Source organism: Rousettus aegyptiacus, unplaced genomic scaffold (genome assembly GCF_014176215.1).
Source record: "Rousettus aegyptiacus isolate mRouAeg1 unplaced genomic scaffold, mRouAeg1.p scaffold_m13_p_6, whole genome shotgun sequence".
Taxonomy (NCBI): domain Eukaryota; kingdom Metazoa; phylum Chordata; class Mammalia; order Chiroptera; family Pteropodidae; genus Rousettus; species Rousettus aegyptiacus.
Window position 1 is genome coordinate 77108700 of NW_023416309.1, and position 26790 is coordinate 77135489.

Consider the following 26790-nt stretch of genomic DNA (forward strand, 5'->3'; position numbering starts at 1 on the left):
AAACATTTTAATAGAGAAATGGGTAGACATGAAGAAGCAATTTACAAAAGAAATATAAATAGCTAATGTGCACATTTTAAAAATCCAATCTTGCTAGAAATAAAGTACTTGAAAAGTTAAATGTAACACCATTTTTTTACATGTCAGATCTGGAACAGTTGATCGTGTAGTTTTTAATTACCCCACACAGGGTTTGTATGGAGAAGAAAAGTGGGCTCTCCTAATCGTGACTGAGGTTGGAGGATAATTGGTCCAACCATTGCGTATGGCAATTTGACAGTATAATGAAAAACCATCAAATGTGTATGTCCCTTGATTCAGTTGGAATTCATCCTAAGGACATAATTAAAAATGAGAAAAATGTCTCTAGAAGAATATCCATTGCAGCATTATTCACAATAGAGGAAAACTGGAAACAATACAAAAGTCCAATGGGATATTATTAAGTAAAGAAGCTTGTTCATTTGGTGAGATATACAGCTACTAACAAAAAAACTTCATTGACATAAAAAAAATCAAGATATATTTTGTCGTAAGTAGGTGACTATAGTATGGCATATTTGCTAGTTGTTAAAAAAGCAGGACTTAAAAGTTTTCATCACTAGAAAAAAATTTGTAACTATGCGTGCTGAGGAATGTTAACTAGATGTATTGCAGTAATCATTTCACAATATATACAAATATCGAATTATTTTATACACTTAAAATTAATATAATATTATATGTTAAATATATATCAATTTTTTAAAGATATATTTGAAATGGAAAAAGTTTCCAAATAGAACCAATATATTAATATATTTTTAGAAAAATCTGGAAGAACTACAGGAACATATAAAAAAGTGACTTATCTCTGGATGGGTAAAGTCATAGTGACTTTTTTTGTATCCATATAGTCTAATTTTTCTAAATAAACATGTCTGATAAGAAAAAATGCAATAAAAGTCACTTTTTAAATGATTACCCTACCAGAATGTTCATCCTATTACGATTTATAACATGAAAAAGTAGAAATAATCTAACTTTCAAACAGTAAGAAATTGAATAGGCACAGTATACTGTGGTTTATCTATACAGTGGAATAATATTCTGCACAGGAGAAAAATGTTCATGCTGTATTGCTGAGTTAAAAAGCAGACTAAAAAATAAGATGTTAAAAATATGTATAATGTTTATACATACAAAGAAGAAGCAAAATGTTAGGAGGTGTTATGAATAGGAGATATAAATGGGCAATTTTGTTTTCTTATCTCTGCTTACTGGAACTTCTAATTTTTCTACAATGAATGATGAAAAATAATCTTTAAATATACAGGTATTAATTAGCAAATGAAAACATTTAATGATCTTTAGGAAACCTCCAAGATATAAGTGAAAAATGCACAGTGCAGAACAGAGTGTGGTACTGTATGATCCTGTCAGTGCCTTAAAAATATGTTTGTAAATAAAAAATTTCATAATCTCACCATCCAGATAATACGATCTGGGTGGTAAGATTATAGACTCCTTATTTTCTTCATTAGAAATTTAAAAAATCATTTTTAGATTATAATTTATTTCAAACAAATAGACAAAAACCAACCACAAATAATCAATTATATTGTAGAGGTTATTAGAATTGTGAAGACTATATGAAAAGATGAAAAAAATGTGGATGAAAAATATCAGATAATTATGCCATGAAAACAACTATGTAAATATGTGCAACAAAAACATTTTTTCCTTGAATATAAAAATACTAGAAGATAATCCACGAAAGTAATACTAGTTGCATTAGAGCAATAGGATTTTTTGTTACTGCATTTTTTAATCTTTTTGAGGTGTAATTCCAACACTTCTCTAGTAAAACATAATGCTAAAAAGAGCTGGCTGTAGGAAGTGATACATTTAAAGCAAAATGTGGAACGTCATGTGTGGCAAAGTTAACATAAAGTAAGGAGGAAAAAATAAAGGAAAACAGAGGCCACAATGACACCAGATTACCAAATATTTGGGAAGCTAGTTGCCCAAGATCATGTGGTCTGAAATGCAAGGATTTCAAACACAGGCAGTGGAACCTCTCAGGATCCCTCCAATGATACCTATGAGGTGAGCTGCTGAGCTCTCTGCCCTAGATGGACGAGGATATAAGCATAGTTAAAGCAGAGAGGATGCGTCTGAGGCCAAATTGTGGTCCATCACACACATGCATGCCACACGCACACACTCATGCACGCACGCACACACGCACACACCTCATTTCTGTTGCCATGCCAGTGGTTTAGAGATGACCGGAGATTCTGAAAATCAGAGCTGAGATTTTAGGGACTATTTTATCCAAATCAGGTATCTCACCACTAATGAGAGTGCGACTTTGCCCCAGTTTGATCTTTCCTTCAGTAGGTGAGCTAGCTAAGAGGCTAATCCACAGGAACCTCTGGTTGGCTCTATAGTCCCAGAGTTCCCAACATGTCATCCCTCTAGCCACAGAATCCCAAGGAACCTAGATTGGTTCCTGAACTGAGGAGGCCAGGACAGTACAGCCAGAGTCTTTGAAAAATAGAGGCTACCCCTGTAACACTGTCACCTGCCTCCTTATTGCATAGAGAGGGGGTCTTGGTGCCCACCAATGCTTGAGCACTCAATGGGCAGCAGTCTGGGAGAGAACAGCAAACACAGCACAACCTGGTGAGGAAGACTGTGCCAGATATCTTGTTCCTCTACAACCTTTCCCCACCTTTGTCCGCTCTTCTTGACTTCCCCACACTGAGAAGTCAACCTGTGTAAACAATGTCAGTAGAGTCCCTTAACTTCTAGCTTCTTAATGGGATTGACTGGAGGAAGCACCAGCAGGTGAGCAGTGTAGCCAGGATTCAAAGCCCAACTCACTTAAGGATAGAAGTGAGTTTCATCATGCCTCTCAGCAAGAATCCAACTATGACAGAAGGTATTCATAGTGATCATGAACTTTAGGGAAAGGTAAGTAAGTATCTTGAATGCCAGCTAGGAGAGTGAAATCTTGGTGACAGAGAAGGTCTAGAGGGTCCCTCCATATCTTCATGACAGCTTGGAATACTGACTTGCTGAGTTCTGTTTGGGTCAACTCTGCATGGGTCAGTGTCCTGGCAGGGAACAGACAGTACATTTGAAATGGATCATTTGAAAAGTGTTAAGGGACTATTTACAAAGCAGTGGGCAGAATTTAAGAACAGGGATAGGCAGAGTTGTTATCATCCCTAGGCCTGAAGGGACAGGAGAAAAAGGCAGTTATGGGAACTGGAGCTCAAGGAGGTTAAGACATACCCAGAATTACTCAACTAGTAAATGGAAAGAGCTCAGATCAGAACCCAGGTTTGCAAGCTCCTTCATACCAGATGTTTTGGGGATACAAAACATACCTTTAAACCTTCTTACCAATATCTCATGCAGTTGAGGGGTTGGTTCTTTGAAATGGATGATTAATCGGAACTATTGATGAACTGATGCTTCATCAGAACCTATAGCCCTGCTGGAGACACTTGCACACAGTGCATGCCCAGGAATAGTGCCCCAGGAGGGACAAGGGACTAAGAAATGGAGCTGGGCTAACCTTTCTGCTTCTCTCTCAGTGGTTTCCTCAGGAAAGACAGAGTGAAGAGCGGCCTGCCCAAAGCACAATGAGAAGCTGGAGTTCCCACAGAGTGGAATTTAAAACACGTTTGAACAAAATACAAATCCCACTGCCTGTCAAGCCACATAAGAGAGTCATTTTTTTAAACTTTTTGAGGTTCATAATCTTCCAGGAGCAGCTAAAGCTTTTATCCATTGACACCCAAGTCCAGTTAAGGCTTAGAAACTGACTGAAGAGAACAGGAAGGAAAGGGGTCCATTGAGAGAAGGCAGAGTGCCCTTGAGACCACTGAGTTGCTGAGACCCCCTCCAAAGCCCTCATGCCAGGGTGTCACAGTTCTGGAGACAAAGGAACAGGACTTCTCTGGATATTTGACCCGCAAAGTCAGGACAGAAAATAATTGGCTGGGAAAGGTCAGACAAGCCCTTAAGTCTGAATCCCCTCAGTCCCTTCCTCAGGTCCCTGAAGACAAGGGTGGGAATGACTCACCCAGAGTGGGTCTTGAGCCACCAGACACTCATACAATGTCACCTGGTCCCTTGAGATCATGAGCACGAATTCCTAATGAGCACTCAGCTCTGTTTTACACGCTTTACATATATGAATTCATTTAACCCTCACGACAACCCAAAGATCTTATGTGCTGCATAGACCATCATTATCCCACCTTATACATGAGTAGACTTGAGGCCCAGGCAGGAGGAAGGTATTGGTAGAGCCGGAATTAGAAGCCAAGCAGTGCAGCTCCAGAAGCCTTCTATGTGTAGTGAAATTGGATCAAAAGCAATGTTCTGGACTTTAGAGTTTTTAAAGTATCTTCTCTTGGCTCTTGGAACCTTCACATAGAGGAAAAGAGGGTATCTTATCAACTGAGGGCCCAGAGAGGTGATGTGATTCGCCCAAGGTCATACAGCTAGTGAGATGTCTGGGGCGGCTTTGCTGCCAACTAGGCAAAGGGTAGGTTTCCTGACCCCTAGTCAGTTCGCCCCCTACCCAACTCTTCCCTGAGCTAGTGAGGGCACTGTCTGTTGTTCCTATGCCAGGGGGTGGGCAGAGGGGCGGAGCGGATCGCAGCTTGCCGGCCTGGGCGCTGTCCGCGGTGCTGATCCTCCCGCCGCGCTCTTGCTGGCCAAGTAGCCGACCCGTTCCCGGGGTTTCCCTTCCAGCTCCCAGCCAAAGCCAGCTCCGCGAGTTCAGCGGCCCTCTGGGGTCCTTAGGCCTGGCTCTCGGGGCTCTTGGGGTTCCCCTTCCCCCAACTGAGCGCCACCCACATCCCTTCCCCCCCGCCCCGCCCACAGCCCCTCCCCGCCAGTCCCAGGTCCCTCCCCTCCCCCCTTATCTCTCCCGCCCCCCAGCTCCCCCCTACGGCTCGTTCGCCAGTTCCGGTCACGTTGCTGGGTGTTTACGCCTGAAGGCCGCCCTGGACCCCCCCTCGGCGCCCCGGAACCCCCCGGAGCCCCGGCCTGAGCGCCTCGCAGCCTCGTAGCAGCGAATGGCGCCGCAGCCAGGGCGGGCGCTGCGGAACCCCGGGCGCAGCTAGCTCGGGGAAGAAGAGCGCCTCCCCCACCCAGCCCTGCCCGGACCCAGGGCCCCTCTGGCCAGTCGCTCCCTCAGGTCCCGAAGGTGAGGAGGCCGGTGGGCATGGGGGGTGGGCGCCGGGGTGGCCCCGGGTGAGGAGCTGCGCAGACCGAGCTCCAGCTCCCCTGGGAGGGCTGGTTTGGAGCTGGGCACCGCAGCGCGCGGGAGGCGGACAGGACCCACGAGCTGCTGGCAGAAGTTGTGCTCCACCGCCCAGACTCAGGTCCTTCTTGGCTCTGGTGGAGACTCCAGAGCAGCAGAGGTCAAGCCAGCACAACCTCTTGCCACCCCCCACCACACACATCTTTCTTTCTGCCTGCCTTTCCCTGTCCTCCCTAGTACCTCTCTTCCCTGTCCTCCTTAGATTCCACATCCCCCACCCCTTCTCTGGGAGTCATATTCGAGGTGTAATCAGGGCAGAACATCAAGACTGAAGGGGTTGGGGCTCCAGTTTCCTCATACGTCCCACTCTTGTGTTTCTGGATCCTCAGCTTTGCTGAGATTGAGAGTCCTGGGATCTTAGTGGAGTGGGGGAGGCACGGCCCACTGGTAGTGGAGGACTGAGGCCCTGGAGTGGAGAGGACCACAAGACCCCTAGGCTCCACCACTAGCCAAGTGACTCTATCTAACAGAGTCCCAGACATTTGTCAAGGGCTGACTTCTTGTTCCCAACTTAAGTCCCCAGAAGAAGCAAGGACTTGGGGGTGCAGGGAGTAATCATTTTTTAATACATGCACTTACTTGCCCTGGTGATTGCCAATAACACTTAACTCATTCTCTCTGTTTCACCAACATTTCTTGTGCTCCCATTCCATGCAAGGGATTCCTGGAGACAAAAATCTGCCGTCAAGAAGCTTATAGCTTAGAGCAAAAGCCACACACACACACACACACACACACACACACACACACAAATGTGATACATGGTAGAATGGAATGCCTGGGGAACACATTGACAAGTTGGTGGGGGTCAGGGAAAGCTTCCTAGGAAAGGCAGCACTCGAGAAGGGTAGCATCATTCAAGTGAGGGATGTTCATGGGTATAAGGAGTTTGTCGTGAGAGCAGCAAGAGGTAGAATCAGATGAAAAGAGGAAGAAATCAGACTGCAAATGTGGCCTGTTTTCAGATTGCGAAGGGCCTTCGATGCCAGGATGAGCACCCAGTGGAGTGCTCCAAGTTGCCAGGCAGACAGTTGTGTATATTGGGCAAACTGCTTAACCCCTCTGAGCCTGTTTCCTCATCTATGGAGTGGGTATATGTACTAATAGAACCTTCGACGTAAGGTTGCTGTGAATATAAATGAATTACTATATGTAAAATGTTAAGAACAGTGGCAGCCATTTATTATTATTGTAAATATTATTATGTGTGCAATGATACTTATTGTTATTATAAATATTATTACCTGTGCATCTACATCTGAGAAAGACTTCTTGAGCTCCAGCTCTCTCTCCTATCCCAGGCTTCAAACAGGTAGTTAGGAGGGATAAGAAAAGTAAAGAAAATTTTAGTTCATTTATTTATTCATTTATTACCATGATCACTTAATATACTGCCCTAGCAATTAGGATGATAAAAATAAGTTTAACATTCTCCTTGAAACAAGAAGGCATAAAGAATTTTAACAAAATGTAGGTACTGAGTGTTCAGAACAGCGCACAGATATTTGTTGACTTGATCAATATTTTCAGTCCCAAAGAGGAAAAGAAATAATAAGAACGAAATGGAAACTGGGACAAGAGAATCAGTCAAGAGTGAGGGGTGGCAGACAATGCAAATGCCATGCAAGCAGAAAGCAAGAGGCTTCAGTTCTGCTTCCTCTCTTAGCCCTTGCATCTGCCTGAGAGAGAGACTGGACTAGAAAAGTGGTCTTCAGACTTTTGGGTAGTAGAAGCCTTTTCTCTAATGAATTTGTATGCACAAACCCATATAAAAGAGGGGTGAAAACAACAAAGCCTCGAGCCCTGCTCCTTGCACCCACCCCTTTTAGGACCCCTCTGCAGAACTCTGGGGCTCTGTGGAAATTTTGAAAATCACTGATTGAGATGATTCTAAAGACCCTTCAGAGCTCTGAGTGCCATGATTCTGTACTTTCTATGGTTCTTCTAATCCAAAGAGCTATGATAACTTAGGAAAGGAGAGAACCGCAATTTCCTACTTGCCAAGTCTGTTGTAGGCAGTTAGCTGGGAAGGAAAGTGGGTGTCCAGAAACTCCAAAGAGACAAGCAGGAGATGAAGTCGTTTTCAGGGATCAGGAGCTCAGGCCTTAGAGAGTCAGAATTGTGCCAGGGTCAGAGGGTTCCTTCGCCTGACACTTCATCTATGGTTGGAGACTTGAGCACAGAAGGCTCCTTCCACCAACTTCTCCAAGAGCAAAAATATTTATAACTTTCAGACAGATGAGAGGCATGTCAAAAAGACTTGGAATTGGAATTAACTCTATAACTTGTAAACCCTGTGTTACATGCCCTTTTTTATTCTTGATGACAATTTTTTTAATAAACATTTTTCATTAAAACAAAGGACTAGAAGCATGGAAAAGATGGACAACAGAAACAATGCAGTTCCTGAGATAGTTAGGACAGTGGACAGAGGCGGGGGACCCTTCTCACTTTAACCTGTGAGGCTGGGCATCTCAGGCTGGGTGTGGGGAGAAGATGGAGCTAATAGCTCTTACCCTCCAGCTGCTGCCACTGGCCTGAACCTAGTCCTCAGGCACAAGGTTCTAAAGCCGGGAGATTCCAGCTTTTCTATGTGAAAACCTGACAATTTCCTCCTGGGTTAGGCCTTCCGAAGCACATGTAATTCCTCAGCCACACAGAGAGGTATGTGTTGTCCCTGGTTCCCCCTTCCCCACTCCTTCTCCTGCCCTCCCCTACACAAACTAAACAATACTATCTAAGAAAGATTATTTGCCAAGATCATTTGTAACCCCAAGTTCTGTCCTGAGAAGCATAGCCTGCCTGGTTGGAAGCAAATACTCAAGTCCTTCCGGGAAGGCTCAGAAACAGCTGGTTGGCTCAGCCTGTCAGTATGGCCACGGTCCAGTCTCCAGGGCTATGTGGAAAGCATTTTGACTCTTCCAAAACATTTGCATATCGGCAGCTGGGAACAGACATTTTTTTTCTTCATTGTAAGCACAGGCCAACATACCTCCATCTTCCACTTGCACACGCAGCAGATACATAGATTCAAGAAAGGCAAGAACCCATAGTGACTACATGCACACATACATGCACTCCTTGAAGCATGGACACAGGCTCAGGGACAGACACAGGCGCACACATCCCAACATAAATAGACAATAATGCAGACATAGCTCACCTGTTCTTCTCAAGTAATGCCCCAGAATATTTGCCTGCTGACATCTGTTTCTCCCTGTTTGAGGTCTCTTGAGCACATCAAAACTAACATTTCTCAGGCTGGATCTTACCTTCTCTGTAAATCTGTTCCTCTACATCAGTTCGCGCCAACTCCACAGATTCACTCACTCAGGCATTCTACAGATGTTTACTGAGTATCTCCTATTTGCCAGATACTGTGCTAGGTACTAGGGAACAGGAGGAAACAAAACAGTCCTTCATCCTGTGTTGCCAACAACCTGGCAAGGGAAACAGATAATAAACAAAAATGTAATAATATAGCGTGTGGTGACAAATTCATGGAAGAAAAATAAAGCAGATTAAGGGAGTGGAGAGTGTCAGAGGGTTCTATTTTAAATCAAATAATCGAGAAGGCCTTGAGGTGATATTTGAACAAAGTTCTGAATGAAAGAAGGAAATGGGCCATGAGCGTATCTTAGCAAGGGCATTCCTGGACGAGGGGGACAGTATATACCAAGTCCCTGAGGCAAGGGTGTGCTTGGCATGTTTAGGAAACAGCCAGGAGCCAAGAGTGGTTGGGATGGAGCCAGCAGTGAGTAAACAGTAGGAGATGAGGGCAAACAGAGCCAGGGCCAATTACGTAAGAATTTAGGATTTGGTTTTAGGTGAGATGGGAAGCAATTCGAGGGTTTCGAGTGAGGGACCAGGTGACATTATCAGAATTACTAAAGAAACTCTGGCTGCTGCATAGACAACAACAGCAAGAGTGGAAGTGAGAAGCCAGTTTGGGGGCTACTGCTGTGGGACACTAGAGGGATGGTGATGGCTGGGGCTAGGGAGATAGCAATGGAGACTGCAAGAGCTAATTGGATTTAGGATTTTTTCTGAAGGTAGAGCCAACAGGATTTGCAGATGGATTGGCATATGAAAAAAGAAAAAGGAATCAACTATGACTCCTAAACATTTGGCCTGAGCAACCGAGTGAAGAAGCAAATAGCAGTGCTGTCTATCAAGATGGCGGACAGTAGGCACGACAGGTTTGTAAGTGTGATCACAGAGTTCAGTACTGAGACTTGTAAGTTTGAAGGACCTATTAAACATCCAAATGGATATATTATGTAGTCAAGTCTAGTGTTCAGGGGAACATTAGTTTAGGCATCAGCATATAAATAGAATTTACAGCTATGGGATTGGACAATATCACCATAGGAGTGATTAGATAGAGAAAAGGTCCAATGTGAAAGAAGGGGAAGTGGAGAGCCCAGCAAATGTGCCTTCATACTTGAGTTGCCCAAGCTATAAAATTGGCAGACATCCTGTACATCCCCTGCCCCATCATCATGGCCTGATACAATCCATCCCCGTATCCTGCCAAGTCTACTACCAAAACACACTTGGAACTTCTATCTTCACCTCCATCATCTGGTCCAGGCCTCCATCATCTCTCACCTGGACCACTGCTACATTCTTCCAGCTGACCTCTCCTTATCCACTTTGCCACTTCTAATCTGCCCTCCCACAGCAACCAGGGTGATCTTTTAAAAATGCAAATCATATCATGTCCCTCCCTGCCTAAAATCTTTTAATAACTTCCCAATTCACTTAGTATTAATCCGAAATTTTTAATATAGTTTACAAGACTTTGTGTGATCCTTCTCTTGCTAATCTCACTTCCTGTGACGCTCCCACAGTACCTTAACACCAGCCTTCACCAGCAATTGGCAATGTCTCTGTTTCTCAAAAAGACCATGTGAAGCACTTAACATAGGGCTTGGCACATAGTAGGCACTCAATAAATGTATACTATCATTATCCTACCTCTGGGCCTTCTCAAATGCTATTGTTCCCTGTTTGAGATGCTCTGTCCAGTACTCTCCTAACTCCTACCCCTCCTTCAAGTCTGTGTTACTTTTCTGTTGTTGCATAACAAATTACCACAAACTAAGTGATTTAAAACAATATAAAAGTATTTTCTCACAGTCTCCAAGGATCAGGAGTCTGGCACTTTTTACATAGGTCCTCTCCTCAGGGTCTTATAAAGCTGAAATCAAGACTGGCTGCATCTCAACAGAAGGCATAACTGGGGAGAGATCTGCTTCCAAGATGATTTTGGTTGTTAGCAGAATTTACTTCCTTGTGGTTGTAGGACTGAAGCCCCCATGGTCTTGCCAGCTCTCAATGAGGAACCATCCTCAGCTACTAGAGGCCTCTCTCAGGTCCTTGCCTGTGGCTTCTACCATAGGCTGTCTCACAGCATGACAGTTTACCCCTTTAAGGCCAGCAGAATTTCTCTTAGGCTTCAGATCTCTTCCTTCAGTTAGGGCCCTGTGAATTGGCCCACCCAGAATAATCTCCCTTTTGATTAACTCAAAGTCAAACTGATTAGAGACCTCAATTACACCCGTAGAATTTCTTCACCTCTGCCATGAACGTAATCATAGGAGTGAAATCCATCATATTCACAGTCCCGTGCATACCCAAGGGGATGAGATAATACAAGAGAGTATGACCACCAGGGGCTGAAAATCCTGGGGACTGTCTTAGAATTCTGTCTGTCATGAGGTGTCTGCCCAAAGACACTTCCTCAAAGAGACTTTCTCTGACCCCAAATGTAAAATAGGTCCCATTTTAAATTCTTTCATATTATCCCGTAGGTTTCTTTTATGGCACCTTTCACAGATTGTAATTATAAACTTCTTTGTATTATTATTTGTTTGTTTGATGCCTTATTTACTTGTTTGATTCTCTCCTCCTCATACTGTGAGAGCAAGAATTTTGTTCATCAAAGTGGCTCCCCAACCCCGCACAGCCGTTAGCAACAGTAAATCATTGAATGAATGAATGATGAACAAATCAGCAAATCAAGGCATGGGCAAACCTACTCACACATTAAACAGAGAAGGGATGTAGCACTGATTTATCCAGGTCATGTGCTAAGTGCTCTACCCTTTTTAATTTCATTTAGTCTTCACAGTTATCCTGGGACTATTACTATTAGTAGTCCCATTTTACAGAGAGGGGTAAAAGGATCAGGGAGGTTAACTTTCTTGCCCAGTCACACAGCAGGTAACTGAAAGAGTCAGGATTTAAACCCAGGATTGTCCTCAGTGTAAATATTGGGAACCTTCTTTGGATTCAAAAGATTTGATTGGAGAATTGGGTCTGCTTTCACTTTTTGACCATGTTAACTGGCATAAGTCACTTCAACTCAGAGTCTCAGTTTGTTTGTGAAATAAAGGTGGTCATACCTACTGAAGAGTGGTTGACAGAAGTAAGATAATATCTGTAAAATACTTTAAACATAGCAGATGGTCAGTAAATGTAGCCAGTGATTCCCAATTCCAAAGGGCCACCCTTGGCTAAAATGAAAGTCCTCTTTGGTTGGACTAGGGGGGATAGGGGGATATGAGGGAAGGGAGTCCAGAAAGAGAAGCCTATGAATGTGAAAGTCTCAGGTGGACCATCTTGAGGTGACTCTACAAATGAAAATCTGGATTTATAGAGACTTACATGGAAGCCCGTCTAGAGGGGATTATCTGCTGAACAGAGCTGTCCATCAACTGGCCTCCCTTTCCACTACCCAGGGAATTCCTGAGACCAGTGGAGGAAGCACCTTCAAAAGCTTAGGACATCCCTGAAAGAAAGGAATGAGTTCTGAGTCCTGGGCTCCAGAGATCTGGGCCTCCACCGCCCTCTGTCTCCTGGTTTTGCCCTCCGCCCCAGCTTTTCTAGGACCTTGAAGATCTCAAGAGAAACTCACTAGGAAAGGGGCAGGACCAAAAGAGGGAGCCCTGGAAGACCAGGCCAGCAAAAGGATTCAAGGATGCAAACTTCTCTGTCCTACCACAGTGTCTTAGGTTTCCACCATGGATTCACTGCATGGGTCTCTTTAGCACCTTTTTCCATTCTTCTTTTTAAAAGGGACTCTACCTCCTACCTTTAGCCCCAGAATCATTGTTAGTAAAACATTCATCAGATTTACTCCTTCATGACCTGAAAGAGCCCAGAGCCCTGAGTTGAAGTTAAGTCAGAGAAATGGAGTTGAACTGGGAGGGAGTATGCTCAAAACCATCCTCTCATCCTTCCAGGTGATGGTCACCCTTAAGCTAGGATACTTGCAGGATGACAGAGCTGGAAAAGACCTCAGGGTTCTTCCACTCCACAACTCTTTTAATTCAGCCCAGAGACAGAGAGAGCTTGCCTAAAGTTACATGGCTGGTTAAGAAGTAGAATAGAACCCATCTTTGTCTCTCTCTACTGACTCTGCTTCTCCATTGGTTTTCCTCTCTGAGAAGTAGAAGAGACCATGCGGCAGGGGAGTGAAGCCATTTTCCTCTGGGCCTCCAGTTCTCCATCTGTTAAATGGTAATATGTATACTTCCCTGCCAATGTATCCACTTGATCATGAAGCTTCAGTGAGTAAATACAGGGGAAATGACTGCAATGGCAGAATCATCTACCTAGTGGCAACAAGACCCAGCCTGAGAAGACTATGAGGGATCTGAGGGTGGGCAGGGCAGGTGGATGGGTCCAGAAGATGCAGATTCACCTTGTCATCCTCCCCAGGTAAGGCCCAAGCCTGGGTTGCCATGGATACCGTGTCCCTGGAGCATCAGATCCAGAGTGTGCAACGCCACATCAGCTTCCTGAAAAAAGAGCAGATGGCCCTGTTGAGAGACCTGCACCTGGAAATCCTGAGGCTGCAGAAACGCTGCTCAGGTGAGGTTGGGAGGGATAGATGGCTGGATGAGGGGTAGCAGGGATTGCAGAGGTGACTGTCATCACAATCATTGTCTCTGATGGAGTGCCCACCAGGAGCCTCTCTAAGCCTCACGACGATCCTGCCAGGTGGGTGTTCATCGCCCCTTTATCTGGATGAGGAAACTCAGTCTTGGGGAGGTGAGATACAAGTTTCAGTGCAAAGGGCTCTAGTTTGGTAGCATAGGGAAGCCTAGGAATCATTCCTGGGAGTTTTCTGTCCTTTTCTACCATACATATTTATCAAGTGCCTCCCAGTCCTTAAGAAGCCCTATCTAGGTGGGAACACACAGACACACAGACACACAGACACACAGACACACACACACACACACACACACACACACACAGAATACTAAGATACACAGAAAATAAACAAGGCCAATGGGAATTCATGGGTAGGATCCTGTCCTGCTCGAAGCATGGGTAATGCAGGAGACCAGGCATCCCAGGCTCCCCAGAGAGGATGGAAACATTTCCATTCTCTGAAGGATGAGTAAGATTTAGACATGCTGAGATATTATAGCGGAATGAAGGTGGAGAAAGCATTCCAAGTATTCCAAAAAAAGCATGGCCAAGTCCAGAGGTAGGAAACCAAAGGCTTAGGAAAAGTTCTCTTTGATGGATAAAACTGAGCTTAAAGGAGACTGGTGAGAAATATGGCTGAAGCCAGATCATAGAAGACCTTGACAAATGCCAGTACAGGTAAGAAGTGTGGCCCGTCTTCCTGAGTAGTGGGGAGCCACTGAAGGTTTTGAGCAGCATCATGCTACATTAAGAAACTCAACGTGGGAATTGTATGGAAAATGAATTGGTAGAAGAGGGAGGCAGGGAGGCTAGTGATAGGGCTGAGGAAATGGCCCACTGAAGGGATAAAGGGAGATGGAAAGGGGAGGATCAGTAGGAAGCAAATTAAAGGAAAGGACTTGGCAACCAATTAGATTTGCGAGCAGGACAGAGGAAGGCACCAAGGACAAAGCTAAATTCTGGGCCTGACCTCCCTCTTGGACCTCATGCCTCAGCTGCCTGGCCCTCTCAGAGGCCTGGCTCTGGCCCAAGTGCTCACTCAGGCTGAGTCTTCAAGTGCAGGCTTTAGAGCTAATGACTCACAGAATCTCTCAACTGGAATAGCTCAACCTCTTCATGGTATAAATAGATAAACTGAGGCCCAGAGAAAAAAAAGTCATATGATATGTTAGTGGCAGACTCAGGATTAGAACCCAGAGCTCCAGATTGCTGGTCCTGCATGCCTCTGCAGCTTTCTGCACATTCTCTCCCCAAGATGCTCAGACTTCTACCTCCCTTCCAGCCCCTGTCATGAGAGGCTTCTCATTCCCCAGAAGGAAACTGAGGCCCAAAGGGTTTGAGCCACCTGCCCAGCTTCTCGCCTTGGCACAAGAAACCAGTAGTCCTCACTCTCAGCCCCTACAGCCTCTTCTGGCTCCATATGCATGATTTAGTGGCCACATTCCAAGGCCAGGCTCCCTTCAATCTCTCCCAAAGCCTGGATGGCAGCAAAGGGCAGCCTCAAAGCAACTTGCCCCTGCCTGATGCCACTTTTTCATTACAATAACCTTAAAGAAAAATTGAGACAAGGGAACTCTAAAGCCCTACAGCTCTTCCTGTAATTTCTTTTTGTTTTGCCCTATTTATGAAGACCTGGGCCTTTCTACTTAGGATACAGGCCAAGATCCCAAGAAAGTGTAATAGGCAGGAACAGAGGGCCCTGGCCCCCACCACCCTTCTCAGATGGGTATGCGCCCTCTCCTCTTAGTTATCAATTAAGGAGATAAAAATAACTCTGCACTGTTCCGGGGCTGAAATGACTGAATAAGGCCCTCCCTCGAAGGGGTCGGGGAGTGAGGAGAAGAGAGTAGAACAAAAGAGATTTTTTTAAAAAAAGTAAATTCAAGAGGGAAGGGAGAGAGGAGTGGCTGGTATAGGAGCCAAAGGGACAGGGCTGTGGGGAGAGCCTGCCATAAAGATGTGACGACTCAGAATGAAGGACTTGAGAGGTGGGTGGTGGGCAGCTAGATAATAACAAGAACTGCTCCCATGTATTTAGCACTGACTCAGCCCTGGGTTGAACCCTCTGTTTATTTTCTCTCATTTAATCCCAGGAACAGCCCCTTGTGAGGCAGTTGCAATTTTGTCCCCATATTGCGGATGAGGAAACTGAAGCTCAGGGAAATGCTATCACTGGCCCAAGGTCACAGTGCATCTGATCTCACGGCATACTCACCTAACCTTGGGGACTCTGACCAAAAGATGGACTCTGATTTGGATGGGGGAGTTGGGCCCAGCTGGGAATCTGTCTCCCTTCCCCCAAGTCCTGTGGTTAAGGGTGGAGGAGAAACCTGCCCACAGGGAGTTAGTGGCAGAGTCAAAGTCTATGCCCTGAATCTAGTTCAGGGTCCCTTGGGCTATATGGCAGGGCTTTGGAGGAGGGGCCAAGTTATCCCCAGGAAGCCCTGGGGGGCAGAGGTATCACAGTCCTCCTAGGGGCCCCAGGGAGGAGGTTCAGGCTCCGGTCACAGCAAAAGGCCCAGGCGCCCCAGTTCTCTGTCTCCTAGCAATAGCTGGCCTCCCCCAGGAAGGTACCTCTAGCAAAACCTCTGATCTCTAGAAGGGCCAGGTAAGGGCAGAGAGGAGGAGCATGCAGAGGGCCCACAAGGCTGTCTGTCTCTCTACTGTAGGTGCTGCTGCGTGGTAGTCCCAGAGATATGTTACCCATCCCACCCCAGTTTCAAACCTACTCTCTTTGGGCATCAGACTTTGCCCTTGCGGGTATACACAGGTGCTCCCGAGTAAGTGCCTTCACATAGGCAGCTGTGGCTCCTCACCTCCCTCGTGCCCCTTTCCCAGCTCCTGGTGGATTTGGGGGAGCGAGGGTAGGACTGGAAAAATTAAATGCATCTGGCAGAGGGGTGGGGTGTTCTGGCTGTAAGGAATGGGGACTGGCAAGACAGGTAGATAGAGAGGTGGTGGCTGGGCTGCTAGTGCCCTGGAGGAAACCGCTCCTGCACCAGTGCCCTTGGCAGGCTCCATGGCTGCCTTGCCCCACCCCTCAGTGCAAAGCCAAAGGCTGTGCCAAGTTCCAGGTAGGCTTTTCCATCGCCAGGTGGTGCTGTCCTCCTTGAAGCCCCTCTCCCTGCAGTTTGGAAAATGGAGGAACCAGAGCTTAGAAAGGCACAAGGCTGGTGTTCAGAAAATAACACTGGCACAGCAGTACTGGCTGTGAAAACAGTGAAACGCATGTGTCCTATTAGTAAACAGCCACTGTTCTGAGTCTCCTTCCAGCAGCCAAAAGCAGTCCAGGACTCTCTAGCCTTCCCAGATTCACCAACTAAGCACTAAAGGGTCTGTGCCCTCCACAGCAGGGGGTCCTCCAGAACAGCTCTGGTTGTTTAAGTATTTGTATATCGCCTCTGGGAAAGGGCAAATACTCCCCCAGACCCAAAAGTAAGCCAGGCTCCTCAGCCTCACCAGGGTTGAACTAAACGTTGAATCCAGGCCACAAAGCTTGGATTGGGAAGATCTCTGGGCTTAGAATCAGGCATATCGGGCTCATGCTGTGCCTTGGCATCTCTTTTCCTCTCTTCCCCTCTCTGGGCTGTAGTAAAATAGGCATGGGGGGGGTGATTTGAATGATTTCTAAGGATTCTTACTGTCACTTTTACTGAGTCATGATTCTCTAATCACACACACACACATGCACGCACGCATGCACACACACGCGCGCGCGCGTGCACACACACACACACACACAAACCGTCTTTTCTTGTCTCTCCCCGCAGAACTGACCCATGACCTGGAGATAAGAGAGGCCCAATCTCACCAGCAAGGTAAGAGAATAATGACTGGTGGGGAAGTGCCATGGGGGCCCAACAGGTCACCTTTTCCCCACCACTTAGTAAGACCTGAGCTTTCTCTGTCCCCAGTCCAGACTTGATGACAGCCACTCCTCAGTTTGTTGAGCACAGTGCAGGTTGTCAGCCCCATTTACCCATTCAGCTGGATGACCTGGCAAAGTAGACAGCCTGCACCACTGTACATAGTGTCCTGTATCCATGTCTCTGGCCAAAGTAGGGGGAAAAAAGCAGGAAGGAGATGGTGTCCAGGAAGTCCAGCTGGCTGCATTCATTCCTCTCTGTGACCTACCTCCCCAATCCTTCCCATCCTTGCACGTGTGATTCCCACCTTCAGTGTCTATATCCTCCAAGATTCTGAATATTAATATGTAACACAATGACAATATGGGGTCCTTGACTTCAAGGACTTTAGCCTAGATGAGGAGAAAAGAGATACCTGTACATTAGCAAATCCTTCATTTTATAAAAAACATGATTTCTTGCTAATGTAGCAATTCCACTAAAATATTTTTATATTGTTATTTCACCCATATAATGGAGAGGTGGGTTGGAAAAACAGTGCTCAGTAAGTATAGAGTTTCAGTTTCTCAAGATGGAAAGTTCTAGAGCCCTTTTACACAACATTGTAATATACTTAACATGACTGAACTGTACACCAGGGTTGTCAGTAATATAGTTAACACGACTGAACTGTACACTTAAAATTGTTAGGATGGTAAATTTTATGTAGTTTTTTTTAACCACAATTGAAACTTTTTTTTTTTAATGGAAACAGTTGCATCGTTGAGATCTTAATTACCAGATTTTATAATCTCTGAGATCTAGGACTGGATGGTACCCATTGTCTTCAGTGAGAAAGACACATTACCTGACATGGAGAGGGACTGCATAAATGCTTAATTAAAAATGAATCACAAAAATAATAAATAAATAAATAAATAAATAAATAAATAAAAGAATTACAAAAACAGACTTTCTTAGCTAGGTGAAATTTAAGAATGAACTACTGTTATATTGATGTGCTGCTTATAGATCAAGAACTACATGGCTAAGAGCTGGGGATGGGGAAGGCTGGAAGTTGAAGGTAAAATGTTAGGAGCCCTACAATTTGTTTTGCATATTTGTGCATAAAGATCTAAACACTTATAGACTTGAAAGAATTCTGCCCACTGCTTAAGTGGCAACCATGGGCAAATTCTTGGTGCCTAGGTGCTTGGAGGAAGGGGGCACACATCCCAAACACCAGGTAACAACAATTCTGTGACATCAGCAGCTTTCACTCCACCTACAACCCTTTCTCTAAAAAGGCTTTTGGGGTCATCTGGGCTCAAGGCACTGCCCCCAGAGTCCTGTTTTTTATCTTCTCTCTCAGTGGGCTTGAGAACTCTTTTTGTCCTCTTTTTTTATGAAAATCACCAAGTGATTTTCACATCCATTCAAGAGTCACCTTACAGCTACCTGTGTCCCTACTCTCATTCACATGAGCCAATCCCAGGATTCTGTTCCTGCTGAACTGGAGTTTATAATCCAGCAGGCAGGGGTCCTCAACTCTGTGGGACCATTAGAATCACCTCGGGACGTTTTAAGAAGTGCCAGTTTCAATCCCACAGATTCTGATTCAGCTGGTCTTTGGCAGGGCCCAGAAAACTATTTTTTAAAGTTCTGTGAGTGGTTCCAATGTATACCCAGGGTTGAAATCCAATTCAATGGGCAATGGCAAACAATAAACAAGTAAACTAAAAATTACAAAATGTAATAAATGCTCTCTCTATTAAGGAAACAAGGATGGGGCACACTGACTTTCCTGCCCAGACTCCCAGTTCTTTCAATCCCTTGATCTTGCATGCCTCTCCTGTCACAGAGCTTTTGCACAAGTTGTTCCTTCTGTCCCAAGCACACTTCTCTCCCTTCTTCACTACTGTTCATCCTTCAGATCCTAGCCTAAGTTGCTAAGTGCTGAGAAGCCTTCCCTGATTAGGTGACATTCTCCTGTTACAGTCATGGCATTGTCACATGTCACGTGGCACAGATTATGTACTATACCTCTCCCACTACGCTTGCTACAAGCTTCATGAGGAATGTTTCTTATCCACCATATCTCCTAACAGTGCACATAATAAGGGCTCGACAAATATTTGAATAAATATTTGAATAAATAGTCAGGGAGGGTTTTTGCATTTAAGCTGAAACCTGAAGAATTAGAGGAGAGTTCAAGCAGAGGGTAGAATAGGTGCGAGGGCCCTGAGGAAGAAAAAGGAAGACCAGCGTAGCCGTGGGGAGTGCGGGGCAAGGCGTGTAACTGCAGAGTTGCAGGGCTTTGTTACAAGGATGGGTGAGCTGTGCAGGACTATCACCTCTCCCCTCTGTCTTCGCTTTCCAGAGGCGGCGTCTCGGGAGCTGGAGAGCAAGTGCCGAGAGCTGGAGTCGCAGCTGGCGGCGCGGGCTGCGGCCAACGCCGAGCTGCGGCGGGAGGTGGTGCAGCGCGAGGCGCTGGTGTCCGCGCTGCGCTGCAGCCTGCGCGCGGAGGAGCGCCGCTTTCTGGAGGAGCTGCGTCGCCGCAGCCACCGCGCCACGGTGCTGGGCACCGAGCTGCAGAAGCACACAGAGGCGGCCGCCTACCTCTCCTGCCAGCTGCACGCCGCGCGCCAGAGACTGCAGACGCCACGCCCAGGCCCTGGCGCCGCAGCGGAGCCCCGGTCCCGCCGACGCGCTCAACGGGCCCGCCGTCCGCCCGCCGCGGAGGCCGCCGCCAAGGGTCCCGGCCGGGACTGGGCCGCCTGGGACCGTGCAGCCGGCGCTTTGGACGACACCGACCCCATGCCGGACCCCGCGCTCTTCCTCTACGCCCGGAGGCCCCCGCGGCCCAGCGGCCGCAGCCCGCGCCATCCGCCTCCCCAGGAACCCCCGGACCAAGCCGACCCACTGGCCGAACCCAGACCGCCCAGTCCGCCCGGGGCCCCGGAGTAGGCGCGGGTCTGGTGGGGTGGAGGAGGGGAGGCCGGCCCCGGGCTAGAGACGGAGTCCCGGCCGCGCAGGCAGGTCCCGGGAGCCGAGGGAGCCGACCCCTCCTCCAGGGAGCCGGCAGAGGTGGCCCGTCTCCTCCATCCCTTCCAACCGCCCCCGCCTTTTGTATTTTCCTACGTTTCCGAAGCTTCGAGCTCTCCCCTCCCGCGAAAGAGCTCCTGCGCGGGGCTCAGCGAGTGCACCTTCTCTGTAGAGAGGACTCGCAGTACTGATCCTTATCTGGTCCCCACTCTGCCAACTAGGAGGGGAGGGGGCAATGGTCACGGCTAAGCCCAGAGAAGCTGACAATCGTTTTGGCGGGAGGGGTACGGCTAGGCTGGTCTACAGGAAGGAACCGGAGTGGCACTTAGCACCCTTAGGCCTTCCAGCTCCACCACTTCCGCCCGGCGGCCTTGCCTAGGCCTGCACGGCCACCCTTCCCGCCAAACCTTCCTCCAAGGAGATACTCGGGTTCCGGGGCTAGAGGCTGGACCTTTGTCCTCAGAAGCCGCTTCTCCTCCGCCTACTCCCCTTGATAGGTCCTTACAGGTGAGCACCTAACACTTTAGAAGACACCTCCTTCTGGAGCCCCTGGTGGGAAAGTTTGGCCTGATGGAAATTTGAACTTCTGGAAGATAGAGCCCACAGACCCTTAGAGAGGATTACAGGATGGGTTCAATGGCAGAACTTGGTCTAGAGCTGTCTCTAGCTCAGTTCCTCACCAGGATGCCATCTGAGGGATTTAGACCCGGAGCTATGCTGGGGAAGTAAGGGGGCACCAGTGAGTCTGCTGCTGCTCTTTCAGGCCTGTGGAAGGACAGAAACTGCCTTCAGCAGGTAACTGGGAACCTGAAGGCACCCTGAGAGTTTCTTAGTCTGTTTGTTGGTGTTAATTTTGCCCAGCTTCCTAATTTAGCTGGGTGCACCCAGAGGCTGGAAGAAGGGCCCAGCTTCTTGAAGGTGGCAGTTGTTGATAGCAATTTGAATTGGGGGTGGGAGGAATCCCCAGCCTGTCCCCCTCAAGGAATGCCCCCAGGCCTATCAGACCTGACAGTGATGGGGTGCTCTGTGCCCTTCTGTGTAGGTTGGGGAGTGGTGGAATGGAAAGTAGAATACCCCACCTCCTAACTGCATTTCTCCCCAGCTCCCCCTCATGACCAAAGGCAGTTCTAGTCCGGCTCATTGTCCTCATCCCAAGCCCAGCCTAGAAAGTAAGACAAACCTGTAGAGCCCCAACCCATGCCATTCCTTTCCTTGTTGGTCCTAAGTGCCTGTGATGTCTTCCAGGGCCTGCAGAGGGAGGACATGGGTCAGGGAGAGGCCTTACCTCACTCACATACACTCTATCCTGGCAGGTCCTGACCTTGGCTGAGGCCAAGCATTCTGTATCACCCAAGGATTCACAGGTGAGCAGAGTCAGTCTCTAGGGGTGATGAACCCTTCTCCCATCACAGCCCTATGCAGAAGAGGAAGGGGGGATTCCCCAGTCAAGCCCTCTAACTCTATCTGTTAGAGGAAGCAGGAAATCGGCAAGAAGCAAAACCCAGGAGCACACTCTGAGCCCACACAAATGCAGTCCCCTCCCCAGCCTGCCACACTCAGGACTGCTGAGACCACGGAGCAATAACCAGCCTGGTCTAGGTGTCCAGCCACTGGGATGCAGAAGCCAAGGCGTGGGTACCCTTGAAAGAGACAGTGCTCTCCAGTTTAACTTGGGCCACCATAGTGATGTAGAGTCCTTGCTCTGCCTGCCCCCATCCCTAACCACACCCCCAGTCTCTATGGTTGTGCCTCTGCTCTCTCTGTCTTCCATCAAGTGTATGTGGCTCACTATACACTCGTCCTGTCACCTCCCTTTCAAAGCATGTCCTTGTGAGGAAGCCTCGCTCCTCTCTTGGCTATACTCAACATGAAAGGGCCCAGAGGTCTACGGGAAGGAGGGAAATGGTGCCTTTCTGGAGGCTCCCACCCAGACCCTCATCTTCTACAACCACACTTTTTGGGTGAACAGGGTGACTTTGTTATATTGATTCTTCTACAGAGATAGAGAAGTACTTTATCCACCCACCCAACCACTAAAAGCCATACACACACCTGGCCTCCCCCCAACTCTATAGCAATAGCCCTCTTCCCCATTCCCTCCTGAACTCAAGGAGTCCCAGCTGGGGACCCCTATCACACTCCACCCCCAGAGATCCTCAGGTGACCTGCCTGCCTCTCCCCAAGTGACCCCCATCAGCACCTCCCAACTCCTGTCCCTCTTTTGACAAACAGAGATAATGACACTTAATTGTGGGGTGTTCGGAGATTCCTCAGATGAAAGGTCCTGAATGCTGGGACAGCTGACTCGACTCTCAGCTAAGGTGTTGGGGTGTCTGGGAAAGGAAATAAGTCAACCCTCCCCACCCCACTCAGCCAGCCAGGGAAGGCAAATACAGGGTTCTCATTTTAACAGACATTCCCCTTCCCTATCCCTCTCCTGAAAATAATAAACTAGAAATTTCCTTCCACCTGCCTTCCCTGGGGTTTGGAACAGAAATCTCAGGGCAGCAGAATGGGATTGGAGTCAGTGGCCTACCCTTGGCATCAGGGGTCCAAAACTCAGCCTTAGGGCCTAGAGAGGCCCTGTCCTCTTCCTTAGCCAGGGGAACCCACCCTGCCAAAGGAAGACCCCCTCCCACAAGCCTCTGGAACACCTATGTGACTAGAAAGGAAAGGATGGTTTCTTCTCCCCGTTCTCCCTCCCTTCTCCACTGCAGGGGTCCCCGTTGGAAGTGGGGCATGTAGACATGGACACTCAGGGGCCCTAGTTGGAGCTCCAGCCACACCCCAAGTGTGGACAGACCCAAGAAGAACTTCAGGTGGGGACCCCACCCTGATCTAGAAACCAGCCAGGGGCCAGTGGGCAATACAGCATGAGGCTCTGTACCCATGCCCCCTCTGTAACCCACTCACAGAGGCCTACTGTTTAGGGAAGCAGTCCAGGCTGGAGTGGGGTAGCCCTTTCCCAAACAAGCAGCAGAATGGTGGCCTCCTTTATGGAGAGGAAGGTGGCCTAGAGGGTGTGGAGCAGAATCTCAGTGCAGAGAGCCCAGGATCTTTAAGCACCTGTTCACTGAGATGCCAGCCTTGAATGAGGGACATGCAGGGCAGGGCGCAGCCATCTTGCTCCAAATTCTCTATTGGCTGTTAATCCACTGCTTTTCAGAGTGTATTCACTCACCCATGGAAATAGAGCCCTATGCTTTAGGGGTGACTGTCATATGCCTTATTCTTAATAAAATATCTGAAAAAAACACACACGCCAGACCTCTTCTCTGTGGCACTCCGCCCCAACACACCCCTGTTCCTAAAGGTGTGGGAGAGGATGTGAAGAGATATAGAGTGGTTTGGGAGTCAGCCATTGGGTTGGTTGATACTGGAGCTGAGACTCTGGAGTCCTCTCAGTAGATAGTCCTCACAAGAGCCAAAAGCTGCTCATTCGAGATGGCCCTGATGCTCAGGCTAGCCCTGTCCCTCTCTCCATACCACCCCAATTCAAATGAAAAAAAAAAATGAGACTTTGCATCAGAGGCTCCTGACAGGGCTGAGAGAGATAGATTGGATGTGCTCTGTGCCTGGAGTTGCCTGTTGTGCTGGCCCAAAAGGAATACTGGTATTCTGGCATCTTTGGCCAGGCTCACCCCCATCTAATCCAGCTGCAAGAAGCCCAGGATCCCAGAGAAGAGTCTTATTCTTATCCTCCGCTAATGACAGTTATCCTGGGATTGCAGCACCCATGAGAATTCAAGCTTGTACATTTTTAGTGGAGGTCTGTGGTGTGGACGGCTTGAGGAGAAAAAGTGAGAGCTCTGCATTCTAAGGCTGCAGGAAACATATTAGTTTTGCCTGCATTCCTTCTTTCAATAACAGGATTCATTGCTTCCTTGTGGGCAACTGCCCTTCTACCATCTCAGTCCATGTGTTGTGGGGGCTGGCCCCAGGTATGTGACCCAGATAAGGTAGGTCACACTGATTGGGTTGGAGTTGGGCACAAGACTCAGTCTGAGCCAATGAGAGTTCATCTCAAGACTTACTGGAGCCATTCACTCAACACTCCAAGTTAGGTGCTAGGAATACAACAGGGAACAAAATTGGACCAGGAGGACAAACTCTTGGGTGGCTAAAATAGCAGAATATCAGCCTGGAGGCCTGGCAGGCTGTTTCCCATCACAAAAGATAGGGCTACTTGAGTATGAAGCTCCACAAAAGAAGCATAACCAGTCAAAGTGGAAACAATTCCTGAGTATTAAGCCACCCGGATCCAGGTATTCCTGCAGGCCATATACCCTTCGCTTTTTCAGTTATATGAACCAATAAACCCCTCCCCCACTTTTGTACTTAAATGGTCAACAGTAATTTGTGTTTTTTTCTACTTTTAATTTTAAATTATTTTAGACTTAGAGAAAAGTTATAATAATAATAGAGTTCTTGTATATCCCTCACCCAGCTTTCCCTAATGTTAATGACTTATTTTATCATAGTACAATTATAAAAACCAAGACATGACTGTTAACTTAACCACAGACCTTATTTGAATTTCATCAGTTTCTCCACTAGGGTTCTCTTTCTTTTCCAGGATCCTATCCAGGATCTCATCACATTTAGTTATTTTTTTCTTGGCCTCCTCCAATCTGTGACACATTTTTTAAAGACATTTTGAGTTAAGTTTTAGTGCCTTGCTAACCTCAAGAGTCCTGATGATGTCCAAGAACAATCAGTGGGGGCAAAACAAGTGGACGTCAACCAATAATATACATTGAATAAATATTTGCAGAGTTCTGGGGAGGCAGTTACCACTTCCAGTTGTCAGGACTAAGAAGGAGTTTAACAGACACAATGGTATTTGAGTTTGACTTCGTAGACCTGGGATGGTTTCCATATCTATCCCAAAATGGTTGCTCAAGGTTACATAATAAAAAAGTCAGGAATGGAGCTACTTGAAGTCACATATTTTGATTCCTACCAGTGTGTCCAGGTGGAATAGGCAGGCAGGCCCAGTCTGCCCACCTTACTTCCTTGTTCTAGCCTCTGGTGATCAGGTTGAGCCCAGAATGGACCAGGTCCAGACCTACAGTAAGCCCAGGAAGTATGGCTCAGGCATCTGCTTGTCCCTGGCCTTTGATCTCCTAAGGCAGCTAGAAGAGGGAAGGCCCAGACCTGGGTAAATATCTTCCCAGGACTCTAGGGTCTCATGTACAATTGAGAAAAAGGAGAGAAGATGGGGAAGAAAGAGAAGGGATTAGTCTCAGGCCCCTGGGGGTTCTCTGCTGAGCCCAGCCAGAATCATAGTATAGGGTGAAGATGTGCAATGTCAGCATCAGATAACTCAGAGATGGTCTATGCAACCCCTTCATTTTACAGATTGGGAGACTGAGGCCTAGAGTGTCTTGCTGACTGTTATCCCTTCCTTCCTGGCAACTCTGCCCACACAGGTTTGGGGTTGAAAAAGGTGGAGCATTTCCTCTCGTATGGGTCTCTAGAGTCAGGCCAGTGAGGTAGGGGGCTACCTTTTGCTATCCAGAGGATTGGGGCTCCTGCTCACCATTCCAACCCTTTGGGAATTCTGAAAGGGTGGGGAGAGATAGGAATACCCAGGTGAGTAGGTGTATCCATCATAACAATAATTAGGGAAGTGGGAGGCTTTAAGCAGGCTAATTACGCGGGCTATGTCTCAGCCTCAACAAACCTCTTTCTGTACTTAGCATCTTCACCCAGGGGCCCTAAAGATAGGGAAACTGAGGTGCTCACAAGTGCCCCTCAGGGATCCCTGCGGATGGAGACTATGTAACAAGAGCCTGCTAGAAAAAGGTGAAGGGGATCCACGGAAGTCAAATTATAGGTTCTAAGGCTGCTGGGACCACTTAGTCACAAGCATCCATGTTGACCAGTAGGTGCTCACAGCACCTGACCATGAAGATAAGGAAGAAAGGGCAGGGCACAGTACAGGCTGGTGCCTTTCCAGGGCTCAGCCTGGTGGATCTTAGGCAGGCATTGTGGAAATGATCTGAAGCTTAGGATACAAAGGTCAAGGCATACAGTACACAAAGGGGATATCTAAAAGGAAAGCCTGGCTATTATAAATAATAACAGAGATCAAAGATAAAAGGCTGGGCTGCTAGATATGCTCCCCCCTCAGTACCCTGTGGAGCCCTCAAAAGGACTGCTTGGCATGCCCTACACCCAGGTCATCCATTCGACCAACAAATGGTCATTAAACATCTTTAGTGCATCGGGCTATGGAAAGATGCTGGGGACGCCCAGATAAATAAGTTATGGTCCTTGTCTTCAAGAAATCATCTGGTCTAGCAGCTAGACTCCTCACCTGAGAACTAGATATTGCAGTTTGGCCAAGACAGTCTTGGTTTACACCTGTTGTCCCAATATCATTATTAATAGTGTCCACTTTCACTCTCAAAAGTTTCCTGGTTTAGATGACAAATTATATGGTCACCTTAACCACAGTACAATGTATAGGTAATGGTAGAAATAATGAGAGAAAGTGGTAGGAGTAGTTGCTGTTAAGACTATAATAAAAAGACATTGACAGAGGCAGCTTGAAAGCAAGAAACAATCTGTTTAATATGTGATCAGATGTTAGACCACCTGACTATAAAATGGTCAGAG

General features: G+C 47.2%; 1 protein-coding gene and 1 long non-coding RNA gene across 2 annotated transcripts; one reads left to right on the forward strand and one right to left on the reverse strand.

Annotated features, from left to right (window-relative positions):
• Nucleotides 1-2469: 2469 nt before the first annotated feature.
• LOC118604019 lies at nucleotides 2470-7156 on the reverse strand. The gene is made up of 3 exons (XR_004951619.1): nucleotides 6574-7156; nucleotides 5909-5993; nucleotides 2470-4425 (listed from the first exon to the last, which is right to left on the reverse strand). It is a non-coding gene; the product is annotated as an uncharacterized LOC118604019 (long non-coding RNA).
• On the forward strand, nucleotides 5105-20522 carry CCDC92B (coiled-coil domain containing 92B). Its single transcript, XM_016138743.2, has 4 exons — nucleotides 5105-5212; nucleotides 13058-13210; nucleotides 17047-17094; nucleotides 19502-20522. The coding sequence occupies exons 2-4, from the start codon at nucleotides 13081-13083 to the stop codon at nucleotides 20086-20088; spliced, it is 765 nt and encodes a 254-aa protein (XP_015994229.2). The 5' UTR covers nucleotides 5105-5212; nucleotides 13058-13080; the 3' UTR covers nucleotides 20089-20522.
• Nucleotides 20523-26790: the final 6268 nt, after the last annotated feature.

Bases quoted from the DNA above. Each gene is read 5' to 3' on its own strand.
- CCDC92B (XM_016138743.2), top strand. From the start codon at position 13,081: ATGGATACCGTGTCCCTGGAGCATCAGATCCAGAGTGTGCAACGCCAC. The intron at 13,211-17,046 runs GTGAGGTTGGGA...CTCTCCCCGCAG, and splicing joins GCTGCAGAAACGCTGCTCAG to AACTGACCCATGACCTGGAG. The intron at 17,095-19,501 runs GTAAGAGAATAA...TTCGCTTTCCAG, and splicing joins GGCCCAATCTCACCAGCAAG to AGGCGGCGTCTCGGGAGCTG.